The sequence below is a fragment of the Dermacentor andersoni genome, chromosome 1 (genome assembly GCF_023375885.2).
Source record: "Dermacentor andersoni chromosome 1, qqDerAnde1_hic_scaffold, whole genome shotgun sequence".
NCBI classification, from domain to species: domain Eukaryota; kingdom Metazoa; phylum Arthropoda; class Arachnida; order Ixodida; family Ixodidae; genus Dermacentor; species Dermacentor andersoni.
Window position 1 is genome coordinate 8,213,288 of NC_092814.1, and position 26,843 is coordinate 8,240,130.

Here is a 26,843-nt window from a genome sequence, read left to right on the forward strand (position 1 = left end):
CAATGAGATGACGAATGTACGACAGCTAAGGCACGATAGAGGTCTGATGACAAATTTGGAATCACCGCGACAGAATCACGACAATGAGATGACAATGAATGAATGACAACCACACAGTGACAATGGCATGCCAATGGTATGAGGACAATGGGGTGGCTTTCCTGAAAAGATAATGAGACACCACTGTGACGATGACGGCATGAAGACGATGAGATGACGCATGTATGACGGCTAAGGCACAATTGGAGTCTTATGACAAATCTGGAATTATGACAATGGAATGACTACGACAGAATCATGAGAAAAGTATTGCAATGAATACATGACATGAATAGCATACCGATAGTACGAGAACGAAGGGCTTACGATGACTGACCAACAACAATAATGCAACATACCTAGTGGCCCAAGCTATTAGACAAGATGGGGCCATGGTGTGAGTGTAAAAGGTGTGACGACGACAGCATGACAAGGGTCTGATGACGAAACCAAAAGGGCCACAATGCAACAACCACGACGACAACAAGACCACGAACGCAAACCTAGTGGTCCAAGCTATTAGACAGGATGGGGCCACTGTGTGGGCATAAAAAGCGTGAGGACGATGGCATGATTAGGGTCAAATGACGAAGCTGGAATAACGAAGCTGTAACAACCACAATGACATCAACATGCAAGACCCCGAGCACAAACCAAGCGGCTCGTGCTATTAGACAAAACGGGGCCACTGTGTAGGCATAAAAGGCATGACAACAATGGCATGAGTAGAGCCCAATAACAAAGCTGGGGTGGCCAAGATGGAATGACCAAGATGCAATGACCACAACGTGAAGACCATAGGCACATACCTATTGGGCCAAGATAGTACGAAATTTTAGCCACTGGGTTGACGTAAGAAGCTAGATATATAGATATCCTCAAAGTGCCTGAAGAAGGCAAGGAATGCTAATTGAATTGAACAGGTTCCTTTTGTGCAAAGGAGACAGAGAAGGAGTGAACATGTGGAAACCTGATTAAGTACATACTGAGGTGGAGGGCAGGAACCTGTGCCCTTCTGCCTTCTCCTCCTCAGGAACGTCCGTGCACAGGCCACATGCTGTATCTTGGAGGTAAACTCTCCGTGACAAGCCGAGAAAGATGCTGCCTTCACGCACATTTTGTTGTTCCCACGCAACGGTAAGAAGTGCTCACTCGTGTTACGACTAAGTTCGTGATCATTGAGAGAAATCAGTTAATGTTTGCCCGAGGGCACGTGACGCCGACAAAACTATGAACCTTACTTCGTGTAGTCTCTTTGCTATCCCCATCAATGCTCTACCTTTCTGGCGAAACAGACTTTCTTTGGGGGGCTCAGGACCAACATCTAATCGTTTCACACTTTTGCTTTTAATTTGTCGGCACCGGCTGCCGACACTAATCGCCGCCAGCTATGGCATCAAGATTTACGGCGCCATGCGACGCAACACCCACAAATATCAAATCTCGGATGCCATTAGTTATGTCGATACATTGATCTCAGTGTGATCTGCACCGCACGTGCTGGCGCTCATAACGGCGCTATTATGGCCCAACCTTCTTGCGATTTTGTTACAAGTGATTACTAACGAGATATCTACCCGGAATGTTCCGAGAATTTGTGAAATTTTTTTAATGCTGAAACTTTAAAACCTCAAATTTTCGCTGCAAGTACAACTCCGTTATATCGAGGTTCGACTGTACTAGCAATGGTTGAAATTTTGCCAGTTGGTGCAGTTGCATCTTTTTTTGTGCTAGCATGATGACACAACGTGAACAAGGTAGAAGACAAAGGAACAAGATTGAACAGGTGCAGTACTAACTATCAACGGGCATTTATTTGAAAAAACATGGCAGAATAAAACAACAAAACAATGAAAAATACGTCATAAATGCGTGGCCATGTGACAGTCTTCAATTGCTACTCAGAAAATCCACTTCTTGCCTTGTCAAGCTGACAGAATGGGCACTGACACACTCGCCTGCAGTTCCGGATAACATGGCAGACACTCACAAAATTTCCCCATTTTTTTATATTCATAATCTTGCTAGAATTGCCCTGCAATGTTTTCCGGGGCATTAATGAGGCCACACACATATTTGTTCCCCTAGCCTATGTGTGGTTCAAACAGCATCCCGTTTGTTCAACGAAACTTGAGTGATAGTGGTATCCTGTACACAGCTTTCAGAGGTGCATTCCATGAACCATGAGACACGGTGCATGCTACAGCTTTGCTTTTTGGTTCAGTCTGTCACACAATCATTTATTTTCTGCACAAACCAGTTAATTTGCTTGGCAGCAAAACTGGGATGCCATGCTTACCAGCCAGTTTCTTAGGTCTGCGAGATACTGTGTGTATATGTATAGGCAAGGACTATAGGCCGGTCTGTTTCCTTGCGACTTCTGCTTCTTTTGCCTTTTATTTATTTTTTTATTTATTTATTTACCCACAGCGCCACAGTGGCATTACAGTGGGGGGGTTGTACAAAAGAAAAAAATATTACAATGGCAGTCACAATGACAATGCAAACACTTCATTGTCAGTAATATTAACAAGAAATGAAGATAAAGCATTCCATTCTCGAACAGTGTGAGGAAAAAACGACATCTTGAACATAGCGGTTCTTGACCTGAATTCACGCACTTTATGGTTATGATCAACCCGCTCGGATCTGTAGTGTGGATGAAAAATGTACTTCTCCCTAGGAATAGCAATCTTATCGTAATATATGTTATGAAAAAATTTAAGCCTTAGCTTTCTTCTTCTTACTTCAAGGGGTTCCCATTCTAATTCTTGTTTTATGCCAGACACACTAATGTATCTACTATAATTCCCAGAAACGTAGCGGGCCGCTAAGTTCTGGATTCTTTCTAATTTTTGTCTGTCAGTCTTTGTCGGCGGGTCCCATACAGTACAAGCATATTCCAACGCGGATCTAATATACGTTTTAAATAGTAAATTCCTAGAGTCTTGTGGAAACATTCTCGTGTTACGGCGCAAAAAACCCAACATTTTGCAAGCTTTCCCAGCAACATAATCAACATGTCGATGCCAACATAGTTTTGAGGTGATGTACACACCTAAATACTTATATTCGAGAACAGTTTCCAATAAGTGGCCGTTTATGTTATAGACGTAATTAGGTACATTCTTTTTCCTCGTGAAACACATGTGCACTGTTTTTTGCAAATTTATATTCATCTGCCACTGTTCGCACCACCGGTGCAATGTATTTAGGTCTTCCTGCAAAGCAAGCGAATCCTGGGAATTTTTCACTTCTCTGTAGACCACGCAGTCATCAGCGAAGAGTCGCATGTGGGAAGTAATATTCTCTGATATGTCATTAATGAACACAAGAAAAAGCAACGGTCCCAAAACTGACCCCTGTGGGACGCCTGACGTGACGGAAGCTGCATTTGATTTGGCTCCGTTTATTGTGACATACTGACACCTTAAACTTAAGTATTCCCTAATCCATTCTACAACCTTCTCATTCACATTTAAACAGCGCAACTTGTGGACTAAGAGACCATGATCTACTACGTCAAAAGCCTTTTTAAAATCAATGAATATGCAGTCAATGATGCTACAACGATCCATAGCTTCGCATACCTCATGAACAAACTCGGTTAGTTGTGTAACACAGTATGTCCCTTGCTGGAAGCCGTGCTGATTTGGATTTAATAAGGGATTGAGATGATTCATTATGTTCGTATATAGGATGTGCTCTAGAGTTTTACAGACATTACTTATTAAGGATATAGGACGGTAATTAGAGACCAATTCCCGAGGCCCGGTCTTATGAATAGGGACCACGCAGGCAACCTTCCAATCTACAGGAAGAGAACTAGTGAGCAAAGATTTCTTGAATAGGAGAGCTAAAAAAGGAGATACAGATTCGGCACACAACTTTAAAAGGCCATTGGACAAACCATCAGGGCCTCCAGCTTTGGACACATCTAGTCGTTGAAGTAATGCAGTAATTCCCCTTTCATCTATTTCTATGGGTGCCATAGGATTAAGCTGAACTGGCTGAGAAGGGATGTCACAAGTTGTGCTGGGCCGAAATATCGAACTGAAAAAATCATTGAAGGAGTTTGCTTTTTCAAGACTGCCATCTATCATGTGGCCATTGTGCGCTATGGTTGGAATGCCTACATTATCTTTACCATTGCGTTTGACGTATCGCCAGAATTCCTTTGGGTTCTTTTGGAACCTTGACGAGAAAGAGTCAAGGAAGCCCTTTTTAGCTTTTGCAACAGCCATCTGTAGAGCATTGTTAGCCACCTCTAAGTTTGTTTTCGTCAAGGGGTTTCGATTCTTCTTATATCTTTTAAACGCTCTTTGGCGTTTGTTATGAAGGCGTCGTAAATCAGCATTGAACCATGGCTTATTCTTCCAACGCCTTGGCGACTGCACCCATGAAGGAACAAACCTTTCCTGTAAATCTAACATTTGCCTTAACTATTGCCCTTTCAGCCATGGAAACTAGCAGCTGTGGTGGGTATCTGCTGCCTTTCAGTCAGAGCATGTGTACACCTAAGTCGTCCTTTTTTTAGTGGAATCACGACTTCTTGACTGCCTGTGTCATATTAGATAATGCTATGCCTCTTTTGAGGAGCTTAGAATATGTAGATCTGACCCTTTTCACAACGAAGGTGTGTTTTTTGTGTATGCTTAACCAGAGATCCAGAAATTGCAGTCTTCAGGTACTTCAAATGTTAACTGCAACCCCCAATGGTCCTTTGTCAACAGTGCCAAAATTTGGCTTGTCTGCTACCTTTTCTGCAGGTAAACAAGTCAGGCAATCATCGACGCACCTGAAACACTTGATGAAGTTTAAGGAAATCTCAAGTGTTCTGCTGCCTTATGCCAGGTATAACATCGGGCAAGAACCTATACACATTCGGTTTTTTTGGACACAGACATCACTGTTGTGCTCAATGTAGATTCAAGTTAGGCAAGTCCTTACAAGTTCAAGGAACTGCATCACACCTGCCCAACATGCATTCTAAAGGTGTTTCCATAATCTCACAGGCACCACCACTGTGGGATTTTGACATGATGCCTTGAAACATTTATTTTCCTTACTAATCAGTCATTATGCAGTGCGGAGGAAAAAAGACTGCAACACCTTAGAAAATGTCACAAAATGTGGATGGTATATTTGCCAGGTGCCAACCAGGCTGTCTGTCAAGTTGACATGTCCAAATTCCCCAAGTTTTCCAGGTTTTCCTTGACTGCTTTTGCGAAATTCCCTGAGTGACACAGAATTTTGTTTTATATTAAGACGGGTTAACACCATGTAGCCCAATGCTGTCACTGTAGTAAGCGTGTTAAAAAATACAAAAACGACCAAAACCAGTTTCAATGAAGGAGGAGTGTTTATTTTGTTCAAAAAGGAAACAGAAGGCTGGGGTTAGTAAAATGCACAGCAAATAAGATATATTCAAAACAAATGGTAAAACACTGTAAATCGAGTTGAACATTCTCAAACACGAATAAGAAGGAGATGCATACCGAGGCAAATACTTTCGAATAAGAGCTATTTCTATCAACTGATAGCAAGCTCATTGGTATGAGGCCCGAACTTTGTCACAAATAAGATACTCTCTCAACAGCGGGTAAGTCAACCTCAACTGTCCTAACATACTCTCAGCCCATGCACAATGCCTCAGTGTTGCTTTTCACTGGTTTGGATGAGGGATGGTTTGGAGGTTTGGATGAGGCACACCAGCATCTCAGCATCAGTTAACACTGTTTTTTGAGCTCAAGCTCCTTCAAAAATGCGGCGGCATGCTTCCTTTCCCGTTAACTCCTCAATGCACAAGTTGTTTCTGTTCTACTCCTCCTTCCGCTGCGCGCTTGCCCCACAGACCATTTGAAGCATCATTTTAGTTGTACAGTCAACGTCAGATTTTTCGGACTCCCTAGGGGCCACGAAAACGTCCAAAAAATCGAGCAGTTAAAAAAAAAGATCCATTTCTCTTACTGCCCCTAAGGGCTCAAATCGCCACAGGCACATCCGAAAAAGCTCTGAAGGCCCGGCAGTACACTTATTAGGCATATCAGTGCTCGTACTGTGACACGAGATGGCGGATGCACACGTGTATAGAAGGAATACATACTGTGTCCCGTGACAATTGCCTCTTTCCACGCTTATGCATCACTGTAATACTTTCGTGTATGCTTCACCACGTAACACTGCTGTACCGAGGTGAAGCTGACTTTAGGAGACCAACATTATGCAACGCGCCATGCTTTCCGAGCTTCGAAGCCAATCACAAGGACCACAAAGGTGCTCGGTGCCATTGCTCCCCCCCCCCCTCCCCCAAAGCGGCAAATTCTTTAAATGAAAAACATGGCACTGAACGGCAAGAAGCTTAATAGCGAAAGTCAAAGCAGCTAGGCCTAGCGTTGCCGCAGTGGTGGCTATGGCTGCCAGCGGATCTTCGTGCGAGAGCGTTGGTTCGAGGCGGCAAGGCAATCAAAATGGCGGCGGTGGCGGTGGCTTTGATTAATGCTGTTTCGGGCCTGCAGTCCCGGCAAAACGTCTGGAAAAATCGGTTGGCGAAGGGTTCTTGTGCCCGAAATTTTAGACATTCTTATACATCAACTATGGGGTAAATGGTGCTGCTGCGAAGCCGTCCGAATTATCGGGCATCCGGAAAGTCTGTGATTGATTGTACACTAAAAACTCTTCCAGCCGACGACACGGCGTCAAAATACGATTCGTTACGATCCTTCTTTGCTATTCGATCCAGCCATGCCGCGACTTTCGTTCACTTTCAACAATATTACTGCATATTTTTCCCGATAGAATCACATGTTCGCCAAGTTTTCCCTGAGTATTCCCGGTTTTCCCGATTGGTAGATAGTCTGCGCAACACTCATGTCGAAACTGATGCCTCTGTACTGCAGTAAAAGCGGTTGTCAGCAATTAAAGATGGGGATATCTTATGATAAACTGGTCCAATATACAGGGTGTCCCAACTATCATGCACAAAGATTTAAAAATATGCAAATGCCACGTAGCTGGACAGAACCAAGGTAATGTTTGTTGTCGCTTGGAGATACCCAGATTATTGTATGCATTCCACCCAATTACATTATTAGTCTTAATTAATCAATTTCTCAAATAGAATTTCATTAGAAGTGTCAATGAGAAACTTGTAGAGCAACATGAAAAACTCTCGACACAGCTTTCTGTTGCTCAATGCATGCTACATAAATGTTTTTCAGAGCATAAAAGAATAAGCCCACGAATACACGCGAAGTGCCTCGAGCGGCCAGTCGTGCGGCAATTTTGTGTGTATTCGCGGGCTTCACGCTCGGAAAAAGATTTATGTAGCACGTATCAAACAACAGAAAGCTGTATTGGGAGTTTTTCATGTTTTGCAGTTTTCTCATTCGACACCTTTCATCTAATCGTAATATTTGAGAAGTTGATTAATTAAGACCACCGTAAAATACTGAGCAAGCGCCCCCACCCGTACATTGAGCGTCCCCCCCCCCCCCCCCCCAAACTTCATTGCTAATTTCAATTTCATTTCCCCTCAGGACCTAAATAAAGTTATAACGCGCTCACTCACGTGCTGTTCTGCAAAAGCGCCCCCCCCCACCCCCCAACCTCGCACTCTGCGCCCTTATCATGCACCGCATCCAGGCAACACTGGCCTGCCACATCCAGCTCACGAAAAGAAGTTGCTGGCAAAAGATGAGATCTGCCTGTTACACAGTACAGAGGATCTCCCTGCGGCACAGCGACATGGACACTCAGCAACAGAGGAGTGATCATGGCTACACTCACCGCCGCTGATCACTCGCCACCGATATTGTCGCTAAGCCTTTTCCGGCTCGCTTCAAATCTGTAGCAAACGCCGCTTAAGAACGAACTGCCGAAACTCGCAAGCAGCAATGTTTTGTTACCATTGTTGCAGCTTTACCCTCTCCTTGCAATAATTTCACATGAAGAAAACGTGCCGATATTTGCAGAGCCGCCAGCTGCGATGCGAGCATGGCCAAGCCACGGTTCGCTGTCCGCCGTCGGTAGCTGTGCACTGCAGCTGAGCTCGACTTGTTTTGAGAATGATGAACAGCAATAACAAATCTTTGGTTTAATAAAGTTCATGGTAAATAACATTTCAAATCCATGCTCACTACATTTCTTTTCTTGTGGGAAAATTTTTCCATCGCTATCTTGAATATTGGTGCCATTCCGGACAATGTTACTAGACTAGTAATGTTGGTTCCGGGATCATGGCCTCTGTATCACTTGTATTAGGGTTGATAGTACAACAAATGCTGTCCAAGGTATTACCACTCAAGTTTTATTTAGTGACAATCGATTCACTCAATCGTCAGCTGTCTCCTTAATTAAAAGGCTGTTTGAAAAAACAGTTGTTTCAGCCCCTGCATGGATTCTTTCTTTCTCCTTGATCAGACTGCCTTTACTCCTCCAGACTATTCCATCATGGAGACTCAACTTAAACCATCCCATCCGTCTTCCAACTATCAATACATTCATGAACAGAATATAATGCCACTTGCTAAAAACAAAACAAAATGAAAAGATTACTTAATTGGGCCTGATATCAACCCTGTACATGCTAGGCAACATTACTGCATCTCTAAAGCACACTTGCACTCCTTCACGAGTCTCACTCCACCCTTTGAAATTATGAATCTTCTTTGAAAGCAAACAGTGCCAACTATGGGAGAAAATAACAAAACAGTAAACTGACTACCAATTGAAATGCTTATATGATTTCAAGGGGAAGAGAATAACGATGCCAATTGGAAACAGAATGCCTACCTTAATCGCAAAATTTTCTCAGTCCTAACACACGAGATGACAGGTGTGTTCAGGTGCCTTATAGGTGCACTGTCAGGGCAGCATATGCTCCTTCGTTCTCAACTCAACAGTTCCCAATTTTCGCACCCCAAACATGTTTTATCAAAATAAGCTTAAGCCCGATTTCTCCCCGAAGTTTGCCCTTTTGTAAAGGACGACAATAATTGCACATGCTATGAAACAGATGCTGCCCACCTTGCGTGAGCAAATCATAGCGATTTTTCGAACCACTTAGAAAAATATTCAAGTGCCACGAAAATTCCATTGTTATAACCAATAATTGTTACAACCGGGTTGCTAAAAAAATCAAAAATAGGGGGATGGCAGAGGTGTTGCGAGAAAACTGTAATGGCGGGGAGGCCAGTGCCTCCGCCCACCAGCTTCCTCCATCCGGATGCTGATTGCGTTCACTCGTTTAACTGCTTCCTGGGTGCTCCAATCCTCTGTAACAAGCCGCGGCTGTTGGCGTTAAAGAATGGCACTGCTATAACAACGGCAAAGAGGGGTCAGCGGTGGCTAGCAATACGAGATATGTGACCCCAAAAGGGGCCTTTTAAAGAATGTGGGAAGGTTGCCATGGCAACCTGCGAGTTTGAGAAATCCATGAGGAGCCAGCGAGCAATCTGGGAGCAGCGCAGTTGGCATGGTACATTCGAGTTTCAGAGGGTGGCACGGCATAGAGCTATGGGCGCAGCCCATTTTTGCTCAGAGGGGTGGAAGGGTGACAGGAGAGAGGTGCACGGAGAAGGCTGGAAAATGAGTGCGCAGCATCTGTTGGAGCAGTGGGCCATCATTCAGCGGCTCAAATTTCTAGTTTTTTTTTTTTTCTGCTCAAGGATTCCGCATTTCTCTACCACTCGGCAAAGACACCCAGCAGCCAGACTTCATAACCAATAATGCGGCATCATGGCAATGTAGTAAGCGGGTTATTTCACCATGGAAAACATGCAAAAGTTGACGGTGCAGCAGCTTCTCATTGTTATAACAGATATATTGCTAAAACCGGTACCATTATAAGTGGGTTCGACTGTATTACAGTCGAACCCACTTACAGCAGCATTCAAGTGCCCCTGACCACTTACTACAATGTTCCCATGCTGCATTATTTATTTATTTATTTATTTATTTATTTATTTATTTACAAATACTGCTATCTCATTTAGAGACATAGCAGAGGTGGGTTAGATAACTTATGAACACAAAATGTCAATAATAAAATAATAACAATTAAATCTGGCTACTGGATGTCTGTGCCAAAAGGAAAACGAATGTGAAATCATGGGGAAAAAAACTCAAGCAGTGGCGGCCCCCATCCCCATGCCATGGCCAGCCGCCTCATGCACCTATCTGCAGTCTCCCTTCCACCCCAGCAAAACATAAATAAACAGCACAGAGAGGTGGAAGGAACATGGGAGTAAGACACACGGAGGCTAGCCATGCGCAAAGGCTTTTTGATTGCTTTTCCTTTTGGCGCAGACACCCAGTAGCCAGATTTAACCAAGTATAGTCAGCAGTTTATTTTACCACAGAACACATACAAAACTTCACAGTACCGCAGATGCTCACTATTATATCTGATATATTGTTAAAACTAATATTGTTATAAGTGGGTTTAACTGTATTCATATGTAAATATGATATACTCTTTTTGTGAGGCGCTCAAGCGAAAACACGCATATGCAATATATTACACGCCTGCCAACCTGAGTGAATAACACCTTAGTGCTTTTTTACTCGCCACTTTTAGAAGAATGTGATAATGACCCATTAGGTCACATTTCCAGCACCTAAATAGCATGTCGAATTTCCTGCACTTCTAAATTGCAGTAATATGCAAGGAAGCGAATACAGCACTGACATTGCTTCGAACTGCAAATGGTAGCTCTAACGTTTAGAGGATGTTTGCTTAACTATGTTCAAAGAAGGGTGGCAGATTGGACAAGCTGGTATTCCATCAATTTTTCTGGAAGAACAGGACGGCCATAGAGGGTGGACACAGAAATGCTCACAATGCATAATACGATGCTTGTGCACAAGGAAAAGCATCTACATTTTTGCGAAGCAAGCATGTCCATGTGCACTATTATGCTCTTCTTTTTTCTGTGTTAAATAAGTGCAGAGAACAAAAAGAAAGGATTGTCAAATACATCTCCATTGGTTGTTTTTGTTTATGTGGTTTCTTTTCAAATTATAAATAACGCCTGCCAATTAATATTTGTATGAGTTAGTCACATGTTCACATGAACTTATTGTGTTTGTCATCCAAGAAGATACCACTGCCTCTGATAAGTTTGCAAATTACCAAAAGTATTCTCAAATATGGGCTGGCAAACAGCGAAGAAAGAAAGAAATCTAGGAATTCTGTGCGATTTCTATCTTTAAAAGTAACACCCAATTGTTTATATATATATATAAGCTAAAACAATGTGTTATCCCAGGGAGTCAGTCAGCGATACTACTAAAGCCCCAACATTCAACAGTATTTTCACCTTAATAAAGAATTCCTCATACAAAACAGTGTATGACAAACATACCTGCAACACTTTGCCAGAGATAAACCGATCACAATGTGCACACTTGACACCGAACTGCTTTTGGTAGTCTTTTTCACAGTAGGGTTGACCTTCCCTGAAAATTAAAGGGAAAAGTGCACTGTACGTGACATCCTCACCAACAAACAACCAAGCAGGCCAATAAACCAACCACCTGCAGGAAAAGGCAGCAATTGTTCTATTATACTTCAAGGCTCAGTGAAAATGGCAGCAGCATATGGTCTTGTTTTAGCAGCTCTGACAGCACAATTTCCTGCCTGAAGTGAATGTAATCGGCAAGAAAAACTGCTCTTTTTGACACTCTGTAACCTGTCACCACAAGAGATTTAACCCCTTCCATGCCTTGGACGAGCCAAATTCGTCCACACATTCCTGGTAAAAGCGGCCAAGAATGAGCTCATCTTGTCAACTGTACTTTCAATTTTCTCGCAGTGTCTCGGATCAACAAGGTTTCGTCTCAGTGCTTTGTAGAGCTTTTGGTAGATGGCAGCATGCAATTCATGGGGCAGCGCAAGCAGAAGTGAAATCACACTTTTTGAGGAAGTAAAGACATGTTGGCAACTGGGATCCTCAAAAATAATTTTGCCATTCTTGGTCAGAATGGGGATAATAGCATGGCATGAAAGGGGTTAACTCAATGTACCACATGAAACGTTCATGCTCATGGTGCTAATATTAACATGGATGCAAACATACAGAAAAACATACACACAGTATTCTTCTGGTTGCTTATGTTTCCACACAATAGAGAGTTCATCTTAAGATATTTAAAAATACAGAACACAATACAGCAGAACCCCATTGATGTATTTCTTCAAAAATAGGAGGAATACAAGATGATCCAAAGCTGCGAGACGACTTACCTCTCTCAGCATTCAGGGAAAACAGAGGGAAGGCGGGAGATGGAAATTCAAGACTGAGCAAAACGAGAACAAGGTCAAAGCGGGAGCCAACGTTTCGACAAGTGGACTTGTTGAAATGTTGGCTCCTGCTTTCACCTTGTTCTCGTTTTGCTCATCTCTCAAAATTGTTGCTGGCATGAAGTGCCTCACATTTCAGCCTTGATTCTTGCCATGCTTTGTTAATTGCATCATGTGCGATTCATCCCAACAAACTATGTTACCATAGTGGACACTGCACGAGTGCCATGGCAGCTTCAGAAAAGTATCCGTCACATGGCTCCAAAACAAGCCTGCCTAGTTAAATGTACGGAATGCTTCCTTGCCATTTTAAATACAAGCAATGCCTGAAATGCCATGCCAAGTGCTTGTGTTTGGAATTTCCAGGGTATTTTTAACAAAACTAATCAGCCACCACACAAAATGTGGAGGTTCATATAAACTGGTGGACTACAGCAGAATGCTTTTTTTTTTTTCTTGTCCACAAAACATAAAGGGCAACTCTGGGGATTTCTCGACGCCAATGGATCTCGATGAAATTTGCAAAGTGCATTCTCCTGCACACTTTCGTCATTTCTTGAAAACGTAAGGCTTGAGAGTTGCACAGATTTCATATGAATTTTGTAAATTCCTTCGAACCACCCGTCTTGCCTACTCACCTACTGGCCACACTGTACTGCGATTTAAAAGGTGGCATATATGCAGAGCATGCTGGGAATGAATGGCAGACAAAAGGGTTGAGGAGTGAGCTGTAGTGATAGTTCCTGTCCCAAAATAATGTTCGTTATGGAAAGGCACAATATGGGTGGCAAGTGGTGTTGACTGTACTAACATCGGCCCTCGCCATCTCCACACACAGTTTGAGCCAATATGTCAACTGCATTCACCCAAGCTTAGGCCTATCAGAGTTTGTGGGTCTACTACTGGCAGACCTGAGCAACTGATCTGAAGCTAATTAAGCCATTTGGATGAAGAAAACTGCTTTTCTAGTTTAGTTTTGATTATGTGGATTTGAAATAAACTATTCTTCATTTCATACAACAAACACACAAAAAGCGAGAAGCGACGACACGGCACGGTGTCAACATCAGTGCACTGCTGTTCTCAAAGGTTTTTAGTCGCACTGTTTAGCACTTCCCTAAATTAATTGTGACTACGTACATGGGTGTATTTTTACATATTGTTGGCTGACTCATTATTTAGCTTTCAGGTGCACAGCTTGCATTAGCATCACGATATTGCAGCGCCCTTCCTGCACGCGGAAGGAAAATGAATATAATGCCAGAGAAAAAAGAAAGACGTGAAATAATGCAACCCGTAATATTTTACAGGATGAAAAGTATAGCCAAGAGTTTATTATTTTCAATGAGGAGGGGTTGATGGCTTTTAAGATTGTTGTGTTGTTGCTGCTGGAGTGAGTACGATACAGGGCTAGCCAAGTCAAGCGCAGAAGTATAACTGTTTATTCAGGCTGTACAGATTCAGGATGTGTTACATAGGGGGCGCGAGCCATCTTCATTTAAAAGACGTCGCAGAGATGGCAAGATAACACGAATTGATGCGCATATATAACATGCCCCTTTTTAATGAGAATCAGCTTTCTAGCTAACAAATGTGATGTTTACATAAAGCCTATTTGAAAGTGATCACGTTAGGAAATTTTTAAGCAACGTTGACTAGTTACGTCAAGTCACTTTTCAAGTGGGGGTATCACCCAGGAGGCTTTATCCTTCATTTAGAACAAACACTTGCAGTGGATCTCGCAGAGGAAAAACCCGAACTGGAACTAGTGGATGCTCTTGGCTGTACGCTGATGTACTTTGCTCGACTGTGTCGCAGCCCTCTGGTGAAGCTTCGGTAACAGTCTGTTCCGTAGCTCTTGGTCATAGATGTGGTTCCTGAAGATGCCTATGGTGTCTGTCTTTGAAACACATCTGCGAGGGTCTGGGCCGACGTTGACCGATCATGGCTTTTTCCCAGCTTTGACTATGACGAAGCCACAAAGGCTGACCTGGGATTAGTGGCGGCCGAGTTCTTGTGTAGCAGTCACCATGCTTACCGTAAAAACCGGAATATAGGTCGAACTTTTTTTCAAAAAACCATTGCGAAAAGTCGACCCTCGTCTTATATAGCGGACATTGGCAGAAAAACTACGGAAGTTTTGCAACAATGAGCAGATGAAGTAAACAGCCGCTATCACCATCAGCAGCAGCGCGGCGTGGCGGCATTGTGGCACCGCCAGTTTGAGTTTCCATAGACGTCAGACTCTGGAGTTTTGCAAGACGCGGAGCACCACCCACTGGTGCGAAGAGGCAGTAATTGAGCAGTGCGAAGCCCGACTCCCTTGTTAAGTTGCCTATGCAGCTAGCGACTGCGAAAGAACAATTTAACCAGATTTTGGCCCATATTACGTGTGTTTTGCGCATTTAACACCTAGACAGAGAGCTATGAATTTCTACGCTAGTCGGACGCGCCGCCGAACTGCCATAAAGTGTTTGCTGGCTCACCCGTATGGCTGATCGCGGAAACGACGGCAACCGCGATAGCTCCGTGCGCTACGAAGAAATGCCGCAATCGGCGCTACTGTTGTGTTGTAAATTGCTATGAATGTGAAGGACCGAGTAACAACGTTCAGTTTTACCGATTTCCATCGCGATTGTATGAATGGGAAAGGCGAGAGTGCTGGATACGGGCCGTTCAATCTGCTGGGTAATAGAATTACTTGCATTCCCCACAACACATCGGCTCGCACGAAAAAGTACGACAATGTTGTTCTGCTGTAATTGTGTTGTGTAGCCCTGACGGAGGACTGTGGCAACCAACCAAGCAACCGCCACTTCGGTGGCAACAGAAAAAACAACGCTGCGAACCATCCTACGTATGTGCCATCGATATTTCCCGTCCGCCTCCGCTTGACTCAACAAGTGGAACGGAGAGATTTGGCAGGTCAGTTTAAGCAAACATTTTGGTTCGTTTATGAATTCAAAATCCTGTTCTAGAGCATCGTATCGTGAGCTCATTTCTACTTTCGGTATTTTGCATGTCCCGCGCCGATGCAACAAGCACGTTTCGCAATGTGCTGAGCCTGCTCGACTGAGTTTTTCAAATGTGAGCAATAAAGTTGCTGCAGGAGCACTGGATGAGTAATTGCGAAGTAACGTGTGTAAAGAAAAAAAAATGTCGCGTTTATTTACATTTATTTGTGCACGATTGTTGCTCGAAGCATCTGTGAAAAGTTCAAAGGTTCTGAGCAATGCTGTAGCTCCTGCGAGAAAGAAAGATGTGGCGCGTAGGCACTCTAGGAAGCTTACTTTCGGTATGATCGCACGCTGTTGGCTGCCTTGGAAAACGTTTTTTGCTTGCTGCCCTGAAAAAGACTATGCAAGGATTTACTCTATGTAAATCATTGCGAGAAAAAAACATTACGATAAAATGCATAAAAATATAGGAGATACCTAAGTCTTCTGTGCAGGACATTTTGATTTTGAACCAATTTGAAATGCTTAGATTTTTATGCTGATATGCCTATAAACAAACCCGATGCTCTCTGTACTTTCGAGTTGCAGCACGCCGAAATAGCACCTGAGACTTCTTTTATATTGTACACGTACTTCACCCTGCTGAGCTTCCTCCCTTTCCGAAGCGTGGATGGGTGGAAGAAGCTTTCCAGGTCTTTGATTTTTAGGAAACCGTGCCTCAACACAACCGAAAGCGGAGGGTCCATTGTGGCCTATGCCCCTTCGCTTGCAGACAGCTGTTTTTGCACTACTCAGTTCGCGCCAAGTCTGCGATGGGGGGTGCTGCTGACGGGTTTTTCCTCAGCGCCGCCTGGGCAGAGTCTGAGGTCTATTGTTACAAAGTTATATTGCTTAAAGGCTGCTTTTTCACATTTTGTTTCAGAATGAGCGGAAGCCGATGGCAATTCACCGTCGCCTTCAAGAAAAAGGCGATCGAGTACGCGAAAGCCCACGGCAACCTGGCGGCACAGCGCAAATTTAGAGTATCCGAAAAGAGCATTCAGTAGTGGTGGAGCCAGAAGCAGCGTATGACAACTTGCAGCAGTCAAAAGAAAACGTTATCCACAACTTGCAGCAACAAAAGAAAACGACCGCAGCGTATCCAGAACTGGAAGACAAGGTTGCGGAGTTCGTCCGGGAGCTGCGTGTAAGATCACTGCCTGTGACTGCCAAATGCATCCGTTTGAAAGCGGTAGAGATTGCACGCGCCTCTGGACTGATGAGGGTGCAATTCAAGGGCTCACCATCCTGGGTGCGACGATTCATGAAGAGGAAGGGCTTTGTGCTGGACGGCACAGAGGACGATGCTCTATGGGACGTGGGCAGCTAGAAGCACTCGTCACCCGACTCTAGTTCGGACGACTCTGCTTCGGAGTCGTTCGAATCTTGCACGAATGCTTGTGCACTTCGTGCCCTTCTGTATATTGTACACCCGGCCAATATTTAACAGTATCGTGCGACCATCGACCTGCGTGTTTGTCAGCACCTTATCACGGCACGGAGTGGCGAAATAGCGTTAGTAAGCGCATGTGTACGCAAGCGCATATCTCGTTTGTTTCGCCGCTCAGCGCTGTTAATGAGGTGCTGACAAGCATGCGGGTCGATGGTCGCGCGATACTGTCAAAAACTTGGCCAGGTGCACATGCGAGCAGCATTTAAATACTGTCACCCCTGTGCAACCGGCTGATTAGCATTTGTTTCAAGGTAAGGGTGTCTTTTGGTACTTTTGCCATTGAAAAAGATTTTTTTCATTGTTAGAATTGGTTAGTTGGGGGGTCGACCTAAATTCCGGTCCAACCTATAGTCCGGTTTTTACGGTATGCTGTTTCTTTTGCCTCCGCTGGAGTAGTGTATGGTGAGGTGCAGTTGGGAAGCTGGATTTCAGGATGCTTGGCAGGGTAGGTAGGAATGTACACAGCTTTCTGCCCATTAGTAGATCAGTTGGGGATTGTACTCCTATGATTGTGTTGAGCGATCGTCAAGCAGAAATACTGCAAGGTCCCTGCCTTCCTCTGCCGCCTTTTTCTTCATTGAATTGGCTGTTTGAATAGTCCTTTCTGATTGACCGTTCTCGTTCAATGGAAGTGGTGCAGTTTCAGTGGTCTGCTTTTCCTGGATCCATCTCAGGAAGTGCGAGTTGGCGACCCAGGTATGTGGTTGCTGGCAAACTTAGCTGGAGTTTGTCCTCACTGAGGTTGTTGGTGCGTGCTACTGTGAGCACCTTTCTTAGGTCTGCTGCCTATCAGAGGTTTTGTGATGCCACTAGATTTGGCTTGCTGGAAGAGCTCAGGAAAAAGTCGGATGCTGGACGCTGCCATCTTTTGTTGATGACAATTGGATGGACCGACTCAAAGGCTCCGTCTTCCGTGACAACCCCCTTCTGTTCCATTCGTTGCAGTTATGCCTTGACTTTGCGCTCTAATTCATTGCGTATATGGCGTGGAGCTGACACTGAGGGAGCTACTCCTTCGTTCAGCTGTATGGAATATACTCCAGGCAGTTTTCCAATGCCTTCAATTGCATCAGGAAAGTCGTCGAGCATGTTTTGAAGACTGTGTTGCTGGTCACGCAGCTACAGTCGTTCACTGCGGCTGTCTTCTTGTGAAGAGATGCACGACTTTGCATGCATTGGCACCCAAAATCTGTTTCAGCAGTTGGCTAATGACAAGGAACTTCAGGGTGCAGTCTTTTTTTTTTTCAGTTGAGCAGTGCAGCTCACATTCAGCATCGATGGGGAGTGTTTGTTCTGTATATATAGTCACTTGTGCTGTTCGCTTGAATGCAGGTTGCGATGGCCATGTGCGGAGTTGATTGTTGGGAATTATATTTACGTCGAAGTCAGTGTCTAGCTTAAAGCTGACATTGTGTTCATTTACGCTGACCAGTTCTATCCACTTTGAGTTGCTGTTTATGTTAACAAGGTTTAGGCTCTCCCAAGAAAAAAATCTTGTTGCTGATCCTGTCAGTGTGGATCCTCAAGGAGACCTGTGCTCTAGCGGGAGGCGATGCTGCCTCATTGGCCTTGCCTACACATCATGCTGTCGAAATGACAGAATTTGCCAAGGTTGTAACAGTAGGAGCCATAGGCTAGACATTTGCACGGGCTGTGCATTGTACCACAGTGTGCAGATCTTTGTTGCAGTTTCACCTGCAGTTTCAGTTGCTGGTTCCCATGTTGTTGGTTGTTGCGAGTTCTATTGGAGTTGCTTCAGCTTTTGTATCATTTGAAGTTCAAGCTTTGGCTCTTCAAGCTCCTTTATGTGCTTTTTGGTAGATGGTGTGCACTTCTTTCCCGTCCTCCCTGGCTTGTCGCTGGTTTTCGCCTGGCTTGATGTGTGCCAGTGGATGCAGAAATGCCTTTGCCATAGTTGCGGGGTGCTTCCGATTATTCTGACACCATGTCACATTGTGCTGTTGTTGGAGCGAATATGACTCGGGACCAGGAGAGTCGAGAGCAGAAGCGGAATTTTTTATTCATGCTGTCGAGATTCAGGGTACATTACATAGGTGGCACGAGCTGTCGCTATATTTAAAAGAAGTCGCATAGATGGCAAGAGAAGACAAATTGATGTGCATATGTTCACGGCGACGTTGAGATGATGCAAAGCAGGTTTGGGGCGTTTAAGGCGCTTGGGGTGCCATTTTTGAAATTTAGTGTTAGGGGTGTGTGAAAACCCAAACCTCAATTTCGTTTGGGTTTGGCACATGCGCTGTGGCGAGACGCTAATCGTTAGGGGCCCACTACCTTTGGGAGCCCCTATTCTAAAACTGACTTACCTTCACATGGCCAGAAAATCGCTGGAGTTGTCCTTTAATTGTTTAGGCTACTCCAAGGGGCAAAAATGGAGTTTTAACACTGATTCCCGAGTTGCAACCTAGTGTAGGAATCTGTGTGTGAAACCAAAAATGAACCAAGGGACAAACAAATTTGTGTTAACTGGAATGGAACAAATAATTTTTGTGTGTTGAACGATTGCCAGTGTTAGTGGTGTTATCCCCACGTGCCACGACTTCTTGAACAGACGCAGAAACAATGTTCAAGTGATGCGTGTGGCTAACGAAAAATGCTTGCTTACAGTTATGCCTTCTTGTTTGAACAAGTTTCGCGTGGAAAGAAGACTTTCTTTGGTTTTAAAACACCAAAATTTTATATTTACGGGTGGACATTTATTTGGTGCTAAGGAGTCAATTCAGTGGGCCCGCTCAATCAAGTCTGAAAAAAAGACTGTAGAAGATACTGGCTTTCCACAGCAAAACATTGGCAGAATGATGAAAAGAACAGTGATGATTGTTGCAGTTTCGTTTTAGATGGCTGTCCGCTGCATGGCGCCACTTGCACCACCCTGTAAAGGCGGAGAAAATAAACAACACGGGATCAGTTGCAAGCGCTATCCCAAGTGTACGGTCGTGCTGCAGTTCGCTGTCGGTTTCTATTCATTGGGCGCAACCGTTAACGGCGACTGCAGAGTCGGTCCGCCTCTCGGAACTGCTACACTCGTAACAAGTGGCGACGAGGGAAAAAGCATTCAAGTCTGTTCAAGTGTATCGTCGTTCCATGCCCACTTCTATGCACGCGAGTTTGTCGTTTGTCTAGTGAATTCGACGCAACTTCTTCATGCCAATGTTCAGCAACCTCGAAGCATTCGACAGAGGAGACGGAGATACATGGCCCTGCTACATTGAACGCCTTGAAGCTTTCTCCATCACCAATGACACTGCAGCAGGAAAAAAGAAGTCTGTCTTCTTTAGTTGTGGGCAGAAGACATATGGTTCTCTTGTGGGATCTCGTTAAACCCGCCCAGCCGCAAAACAAAACCTTCGAAGAAACTATTTCCATCCTGGGTGACCATTACTGCCCCAAGCCATCTGCTGTTGTTCAGTGTTCTAGGTTCAACAGGCACATTCGTGCGGAGGGCGAGTCCATCAATAACTTCATGGCATCACTCAAGTCTCTTGGAATATTGCAACTTTGGAACTGAGCTTGGCAATATGTTGAGGGATCGTATTGTATGTGGCATCAACGACACAGCCATGCAAACGAGGCTGCTTGAAAAAGCAGACCTCAAGTATGAAGGCACCGTGAAAACTGCACTTGCCATGAAGCTACGAAGCTGTGAAGAAAGATGCCGGTGAGATAGTTCCAGAAGAAGTTCGCTACCTTCACATAAAGTCGGGGCATCAAAGGGGCATGTCTCATGCTGCTGTTGTGGGGAAGAACACCTCGCGACCGAGTGCAAGCACATCAGCACTACGTGCAACTACTGCCGAAAGCAAGGACACGTTGCTCGAGTGTGCACTCCGAAGAGAAGACACTTCATTGCGGAAGTGCAAGTCTACAAAACTACACGGCTCCATGCTTCCAGCTCTTAAAACTTCAAGTGGAACGCACCAAGTGAAACACTGTTGACAACGCACCTGCCGATGGTGTTTGACATGTGGCCAGTCAACACCGTCGCACCTTTGCCACCCTACACCTTGAATGTCAGCGTTTGCGGCAAGCCGATCTGTATGGAGCTGGACACTGGTGCGAGCGTTTCTGTCATTGAAAAGAACATCTTCAGAAGCTACTACCATCAGTGACTGTCATGCCATCGGATGTGCTCGTACGGAGCTACTTTGGCAAGCTCACACAAGTTGAACGCAAAGCAGATGTCGCAGTACAGTTCCACGATAGAAAACCTGTCCAACCTTTGTTCTTGACGAAGGACCACCAAAACTGCTAGGTCGCAATTGGATTCAAGAACTGGACATTGACATTGCTGTTCGGGAAGCAGATGTTCATGTTGTTTCTGATGTTAATGACATTCAAGCATTTCCGGAGGTATTTCAACATAGCCTTGGAACTTTCAAGGACCCTAAAGCCAAAATTCATGTTGCGCAAGATGTGGTGCCCAAGTTTTTCAAGCCACGCCCCCTGCCCTTTGCCCTGAAGGATAGGACGTCACAAGAGCTTCAGCGCCTACAGAGGTAGGGCATTCTCGAGCTAGTTGCCCCTTCAGCTTGGGCCGCGCCTTTTGTTCCAGTGGCTAAGAAGGATGGCTGCGCCAAAATTTGCAGAGATTTCAAGATTACTGTTAATCCTGTGGCCACGTTAGAAAAGTACCCAATTGTGAGAATTGAGGACCTTTGGGCCATGCTGTCACGGGGTCAAAATTTTAGAACGCCAGAAAGCTGAGCTAGTTGGCAAAGATTCATTATGCAAAAAAAGGTGAGGCGTGCAGACAGGACACAAGAGAAGTGGACAACACGAACGCCGACTATGAACTGAAGGGAGCACTGAGGCGAAAGAAAGAAAAGACAAAACTCATCTGTGCAAGCTCTGGAATGGTATCACCACGTGTCAGTCGGGTACATGTGCCGGTCTACGTGAGAGATAGCTGTTAAGGCACTTAATCTCTTCCTTAAGTAAGTAATCGAAGGCTGACTCACGTACGCACTTCCACCATTATAGATATGACATGCCTCTACCATTAGACGCGCATCTTCATTCTTGTGCCGGTACAATATCGCCCATTCACCTAACTCTGGCGTGCAGTTACAATCTTGGCAATGTAAGGAGAGATTAGAAGGCGATCCAGCGGTTAACGATTTTTTATGTTCCATTAGCCCCTGATTGATACACCGCCCTGTTTGCCCTACGTAGAACTGGCCACAGCTAAAAGGAACTTTATAAACCACACCCATACGACAGTTAGTAAAACTGCTGTTCTTATTGTGCTACACTGGACAAATATCTTCTTTTTTTGCCTTTTACCTGCTCCTTTTTCCTCTGCTGGTCTCTGCTGAAGGTTTTCTGCGCCACAGCTCTTTCTTGGGACAGGTGGAATGTTGCACAAAGCATAGACAACAAGCACAAAGAACCACAAGGAGACCTGCTAACTAGCATGAAAACTTTTACTGTTGCCGAGGCCACTGAGGCTTTATTCGTGCGAAGTCCCTAACTTTTGCGTGTGGGGTGCGCTTCCGAAAGTTCTCCAAGCTGAGTTGCAGGTGGGTTTGCCTCCAGTGCCTATCACAGCCTCCATGCTGTTCTGCAGGGAGCTGTATGGGGACTGACAAATGTTGGTGTTTGATCTAAGCCGCTCTCACTCCTCTTGGACAATAGCCCACAGCACGTCCGCTGAGAGGGCACGGAGCTGCCAGTGGCCCAGAGTAAGCTTCATGTTGCTCCGATAGTTTCAATGACATTGAGGTCAGGCCACTGGAGAGGCAATTTGAGGCCTCTCCAGTATCATGTCACGATTCTCTAGAAACACAGCAACATTTTTGGACTTGTGTATGGGCGAGTTCTCATGCTGCATAACAAAATCATATTCCAGAAATGGCCCCGCAACAAGGTAAGGGAGCAGCACATCATCGAGGAGCGAACTGTATGCATCTCCCTTCAAGCGGTTCTGGATTCTCAACTGGGGTTCTCAGGCCTTCGCCTGAGACCCCAAATGCCTGGGAGAAGGGGTCCCAGGCATTTGAAGGGACAATAAAGGTTACTATGAAGTCAAGTTATACTGATAAAGCAATGCTCTAGAACGTCTAAGGCGTCAATATAATTGCGAACAGAGCTTTAGTAACCGAGGAATTGAGGTAGATGCATGACACGATTCGAGACCCCCCAGCGACATTCCGGTACTAGCCCAATGACGAAGGCACTCCTCATCATAATTTATGTCACTGCTACTTGTCTACTTCTATTCGATTCTAAGAAAAAATAACATTTTGACGTTACCCTTCAGTAGTATGGGTGGTCGACAGGTTTCATTTTCGCTCGACTCTGCGCTGCGCGCGCTTTGGAGTTTCAGTTGTTTCGTTATCGCATTGTGCTGCACTGGTTCTGCTGGCTCGCGAAACTTGCATTTGGAACAGGCAGCGAGAATGCCATGTCCATGTGATGTCGTGGGATGCGCAAACGGTCCGTGGAACTTAGCCAAGGGCAGTTGCAGCGGCGAATCCAACGTTACTTATCACTGTGTGCCAACCAGTGAACCTCTCCGTTCGAAGTGGTTAAGTGCCGTACCTCTGCCACAGCGCGTTGGCAAAGAGCCGAAAAATCGCATAGTGTGCTCGCTGCACTTTCGTCCAGAGGATTATGAGTTCAACGCCCACTTACTGAAGTCGTGTGGAGTGCCTTTCAAAGCAATGCTTTCCCGTAGCGCTGTTCCGTCGGTCTTGCCTGCATTCTCCGAAGCGCAAGAACTGCAGGTCGAAGACGGGGGCGGTGAGGGCAGCATTTGGTTTTCACGAAGGAAAGGCTACAAATGTGCGAATATGTACAGCCATGACAGAGTTTCCGTCGTAGTAGCACGCAACAACGCTGGCAGTGCGAGCCCTCAGCAGCACGTCACGTTCATCAATGCTTAAATCGCTGTAGTCGAGCCCAGCAATGCGAGCCAATGCATCGTTGTCACGGTCGTCCATTGCAACAGGCGTGAAAGTTGGCGTCATAAAATAAAGAACCAGCTTATCGTCGTGCGCTTTCCCTTCCGCTAGCCACCATAGTTCCGGTTTCACGCTGCTGTTGGCTCTGTCTTGGCTCTGTTTCTGGCCGCACGTTTGCGTATTGCGCAGAAAAGCCGTAGCGCCGTCTGTGGGCGCTGTTTCACTCGCCGACGGCGCAACGTCACTATGACACCATGACGTCACCAGTCCTCGATCGGAGGGCGGGCGATTTGAACTGCGCTAGAGGCACGCGGACGCTTCAGAACGCATTCTCTCTTAAAATAAGTCTCTTCTTCGCATGAAACGAGCGTTTCAACGCTTCTGTGATGGTATTTCAACCGTCCACGTTGACTTAATGTTAACATTTAGTGTCCCTTTAAGGCCCATTGCATACAGGCGGCGCTTAACGGTTGTGTTTGACACACCTGCCAGCCCTGCACTATCCTTATTTCGTGAACACATGCAGTTGGACTGTCCACAGCTGCCGCAACAATGGCTACTACCTTGTCTTCAGTAGCCACTTTTGGGCGGGCTTTACGTGGAGCAACCTCAATTCTCCCATGCTTGGATGATTCGGTTCACTGTTGAAAGCGACAAATTTGTCATTGCAGAGATGTGTCTTCAAGTGTAGGCTTGTTGGCTTAGACCTGCAATGTTCCTTCTTTTCTCTTCTTGAACACATGACATCGCCGTCTTCCCGAATGTTAATCAAAAAGTGGTGTAGCCCTGCTAGGTCACAGCTGTTTTATTACCGAGCGAGTGTGAGAAAGAACAAAGGAAATTAAAAAAAAAAAACACCATTCGTAAGAAATGGTCAAAGCGTGACGCTGTGTCAGCTACAAAAAATACGCTGAATAAAACAACGTCCAGTGGCTTGAGCCTTCACAAATAATCGAATTATCTTTCTTCGGACAGATGATCCGGTGAGCTTGGAAATCATTTGCAGCCCCACATCCATAGGTTGGCAGTGTTCGAGAATACTCCCTCAGGCTCACTCGCCAGAATTTTTCCAGGACCCGGACTCACTCATGTTCACGCTCGCTTCCACTCACACAAGCGCCCACTCACACTCGCACTCACCTACACTCACTCTTACTGGCACGACTAAAGCTTTTGTTTCAAATTATTCACGGTGACAAAACCATTGACATATCCGTACCAAGTTCTTTGAGTCGTTCTAGGCCAACATTCCACAGGCACTCTAGAATACCTAATGAATACACCTTTAACTAAAATTGCTTTAAATATTCATATTTCCTTAAAACAATTAGGGAACGAAATGAACTTAGTCTTTCCATTACTAACGCTTTATATTTAAATAACTTCATGACTTTGAGCGGCCGCCAACTTCAACAGCGTTCGCTCAGAGCTTGCTCCTCCCTGATCGAGGAGGGAACGGCACGTAGATGAGATTACTTAAACAAACTGGTTTAATACATTGCTACGGGCAAGCGAACATCGTGCAACAGAGCACCGTAATGTATGCCAGACACTACAAAAGTTAGAAGTATTCTTATCTACAGAGCAGCGCGGTCTTTCTTTATATCCCTTACGAGGTTCCGTCTTCACAGCACTTGAGTATGGAACAAACAATTCCAATGCGTCTTTATGCTTTGAAGGACGCATTAGCGTTATTTGTGTACTTGCACGTGCCATGCCGTCCATTCGGTGTATTTGAATGAAAAAAAAAAAAAGCTGTTGCACGGCGTGACGCTCGTGCATAAAAAAAAAAAACACGCCACAGGCACAAGCAACAGGCAAAAGGCAAGAGGCAAAAGCAACAATAACAAAAAAAAAACTGCATGCGACATGGGGGGGGGGGGGGGGGGTAGCGAGCCGGACAAGTTTCCATAATAATAATAATAAAAAAAAGCTGCTTTGGAGAGGAGGTGCCGCGCGGCTGCTGTTCCTGTTGCCATGATGATGTAAACAACCACATGCGCCACCACTTTCCTCAAGTATCACCCGCCCGAAAGAGACGTAACTGAAGGGCACCTTGGCACTAGCGTCGAAAAGAGCGGCTGCGTTAACTTGACCAATGAGAGCCATGTGGAGATTCACATGGCGGTCTGGAACACGAGCATGGTTGCCTAGAATACTGGGAGAGTGTCCAAAGCACCGGCTCCCACGTAAGGCTCTTGCGGGTAACTGCGGTGCTGCGCCGCTGCTGTGCCACACCCGTGGGCTTTCTGCGCTCGGGACGCAAGTGAAAGGCAGGGGTGTCTGCTACGCGCTGTAGTTTTCTTGCATTCAGTTTCTACGCAAGACACTTGGAGGATATTTAAATTCAATGGTGCAGTACAGCATGGAGCTTACCCATATTTAAGCGCTGTCTTAGTGCTGGAGCAGCAAGATAAGGGAAAAATCACGTGTCAAACAGCATCAGCGCAGCCTAGTTCCGGTGCTAGAGTTAAGAAACGGTAATGTGGGAGCTGTACAGCATAGAAACTTGAAAAATGAAGTCGCACACAGAAGGAGACAACGAAAACAGTTATTTGAATGGGTATTTGGGCAAAAGGGTGATGCATGCAATAATTAAGAGTCAAAAAAAAAAAAAAAAATTGCTTGCGCAGTCAACTGCAGTACACAGGTGCAGTTACAGCTTCGCTCACCACTATGAGCTTTCCAGTCATGGTTGCCATTGGTTTACAGCCATACCCAAATGTCTTCATTCGACAATTTGATAGCCTCGAATAGTACTTTATTATCCAAAGAGCACCGAAAGAGAGCTTAAGTAAAACGAGATAAAGAGTAGACGGCCGTAGCGCCATAATCATGTAAGCTTATTTCGCTTCTGAGATAGCATGCAGCAACGAGCTTTGCCGTGCTTAGACGAAGCTTATAATAAATGCAGACATTAGAAATAAAAGCAATGCCAGGTAAACTTTATTCCACAAGGTTTTACACGAAAGGTATCCCACAGAAAGACTTTACAGATATCCAGATGAAGTTAAATTAAAGGCATAGGTACACCAGCATTTTTACTGTATACTATAAGTAACTGCCAAATCAAAAATATGGCAAGCAATGTACAAACATAGAAGTGTTATTTTAAATACCTTAGAAAATTG

The 26,843-nt window shown here is 45.0% G+C and overlaps 1 protein-coding gene across 8 annotated transcripts in view; it reads right to left on the reverse strand.

Annotated features, from left to right (window-relative positions):
• The window catches only part of Unc-115a (actin binding LIM protein Uncoordinated 115a), a 558,372-nt gene that overhangs the window by 296,330 nt on the left and 235,199 nt on the right, over positions 1 to 26,843 (reverse strand). For all 8 annotated transcript variants that reach the window (XM_050191443.3, XM_050191440.3, XM_050191439.3 and 5 more), the window contains one exon: positions 11,406 to 11,499. In XM_050191443.3, the coding sequence (XP_050047400.1) occupies positions 11,406 to 11,499 (94 nt within the window). The remainder of the gene's footprint in view (positions 1 to 11,405; positions 11,500 to 26,843) is intronic.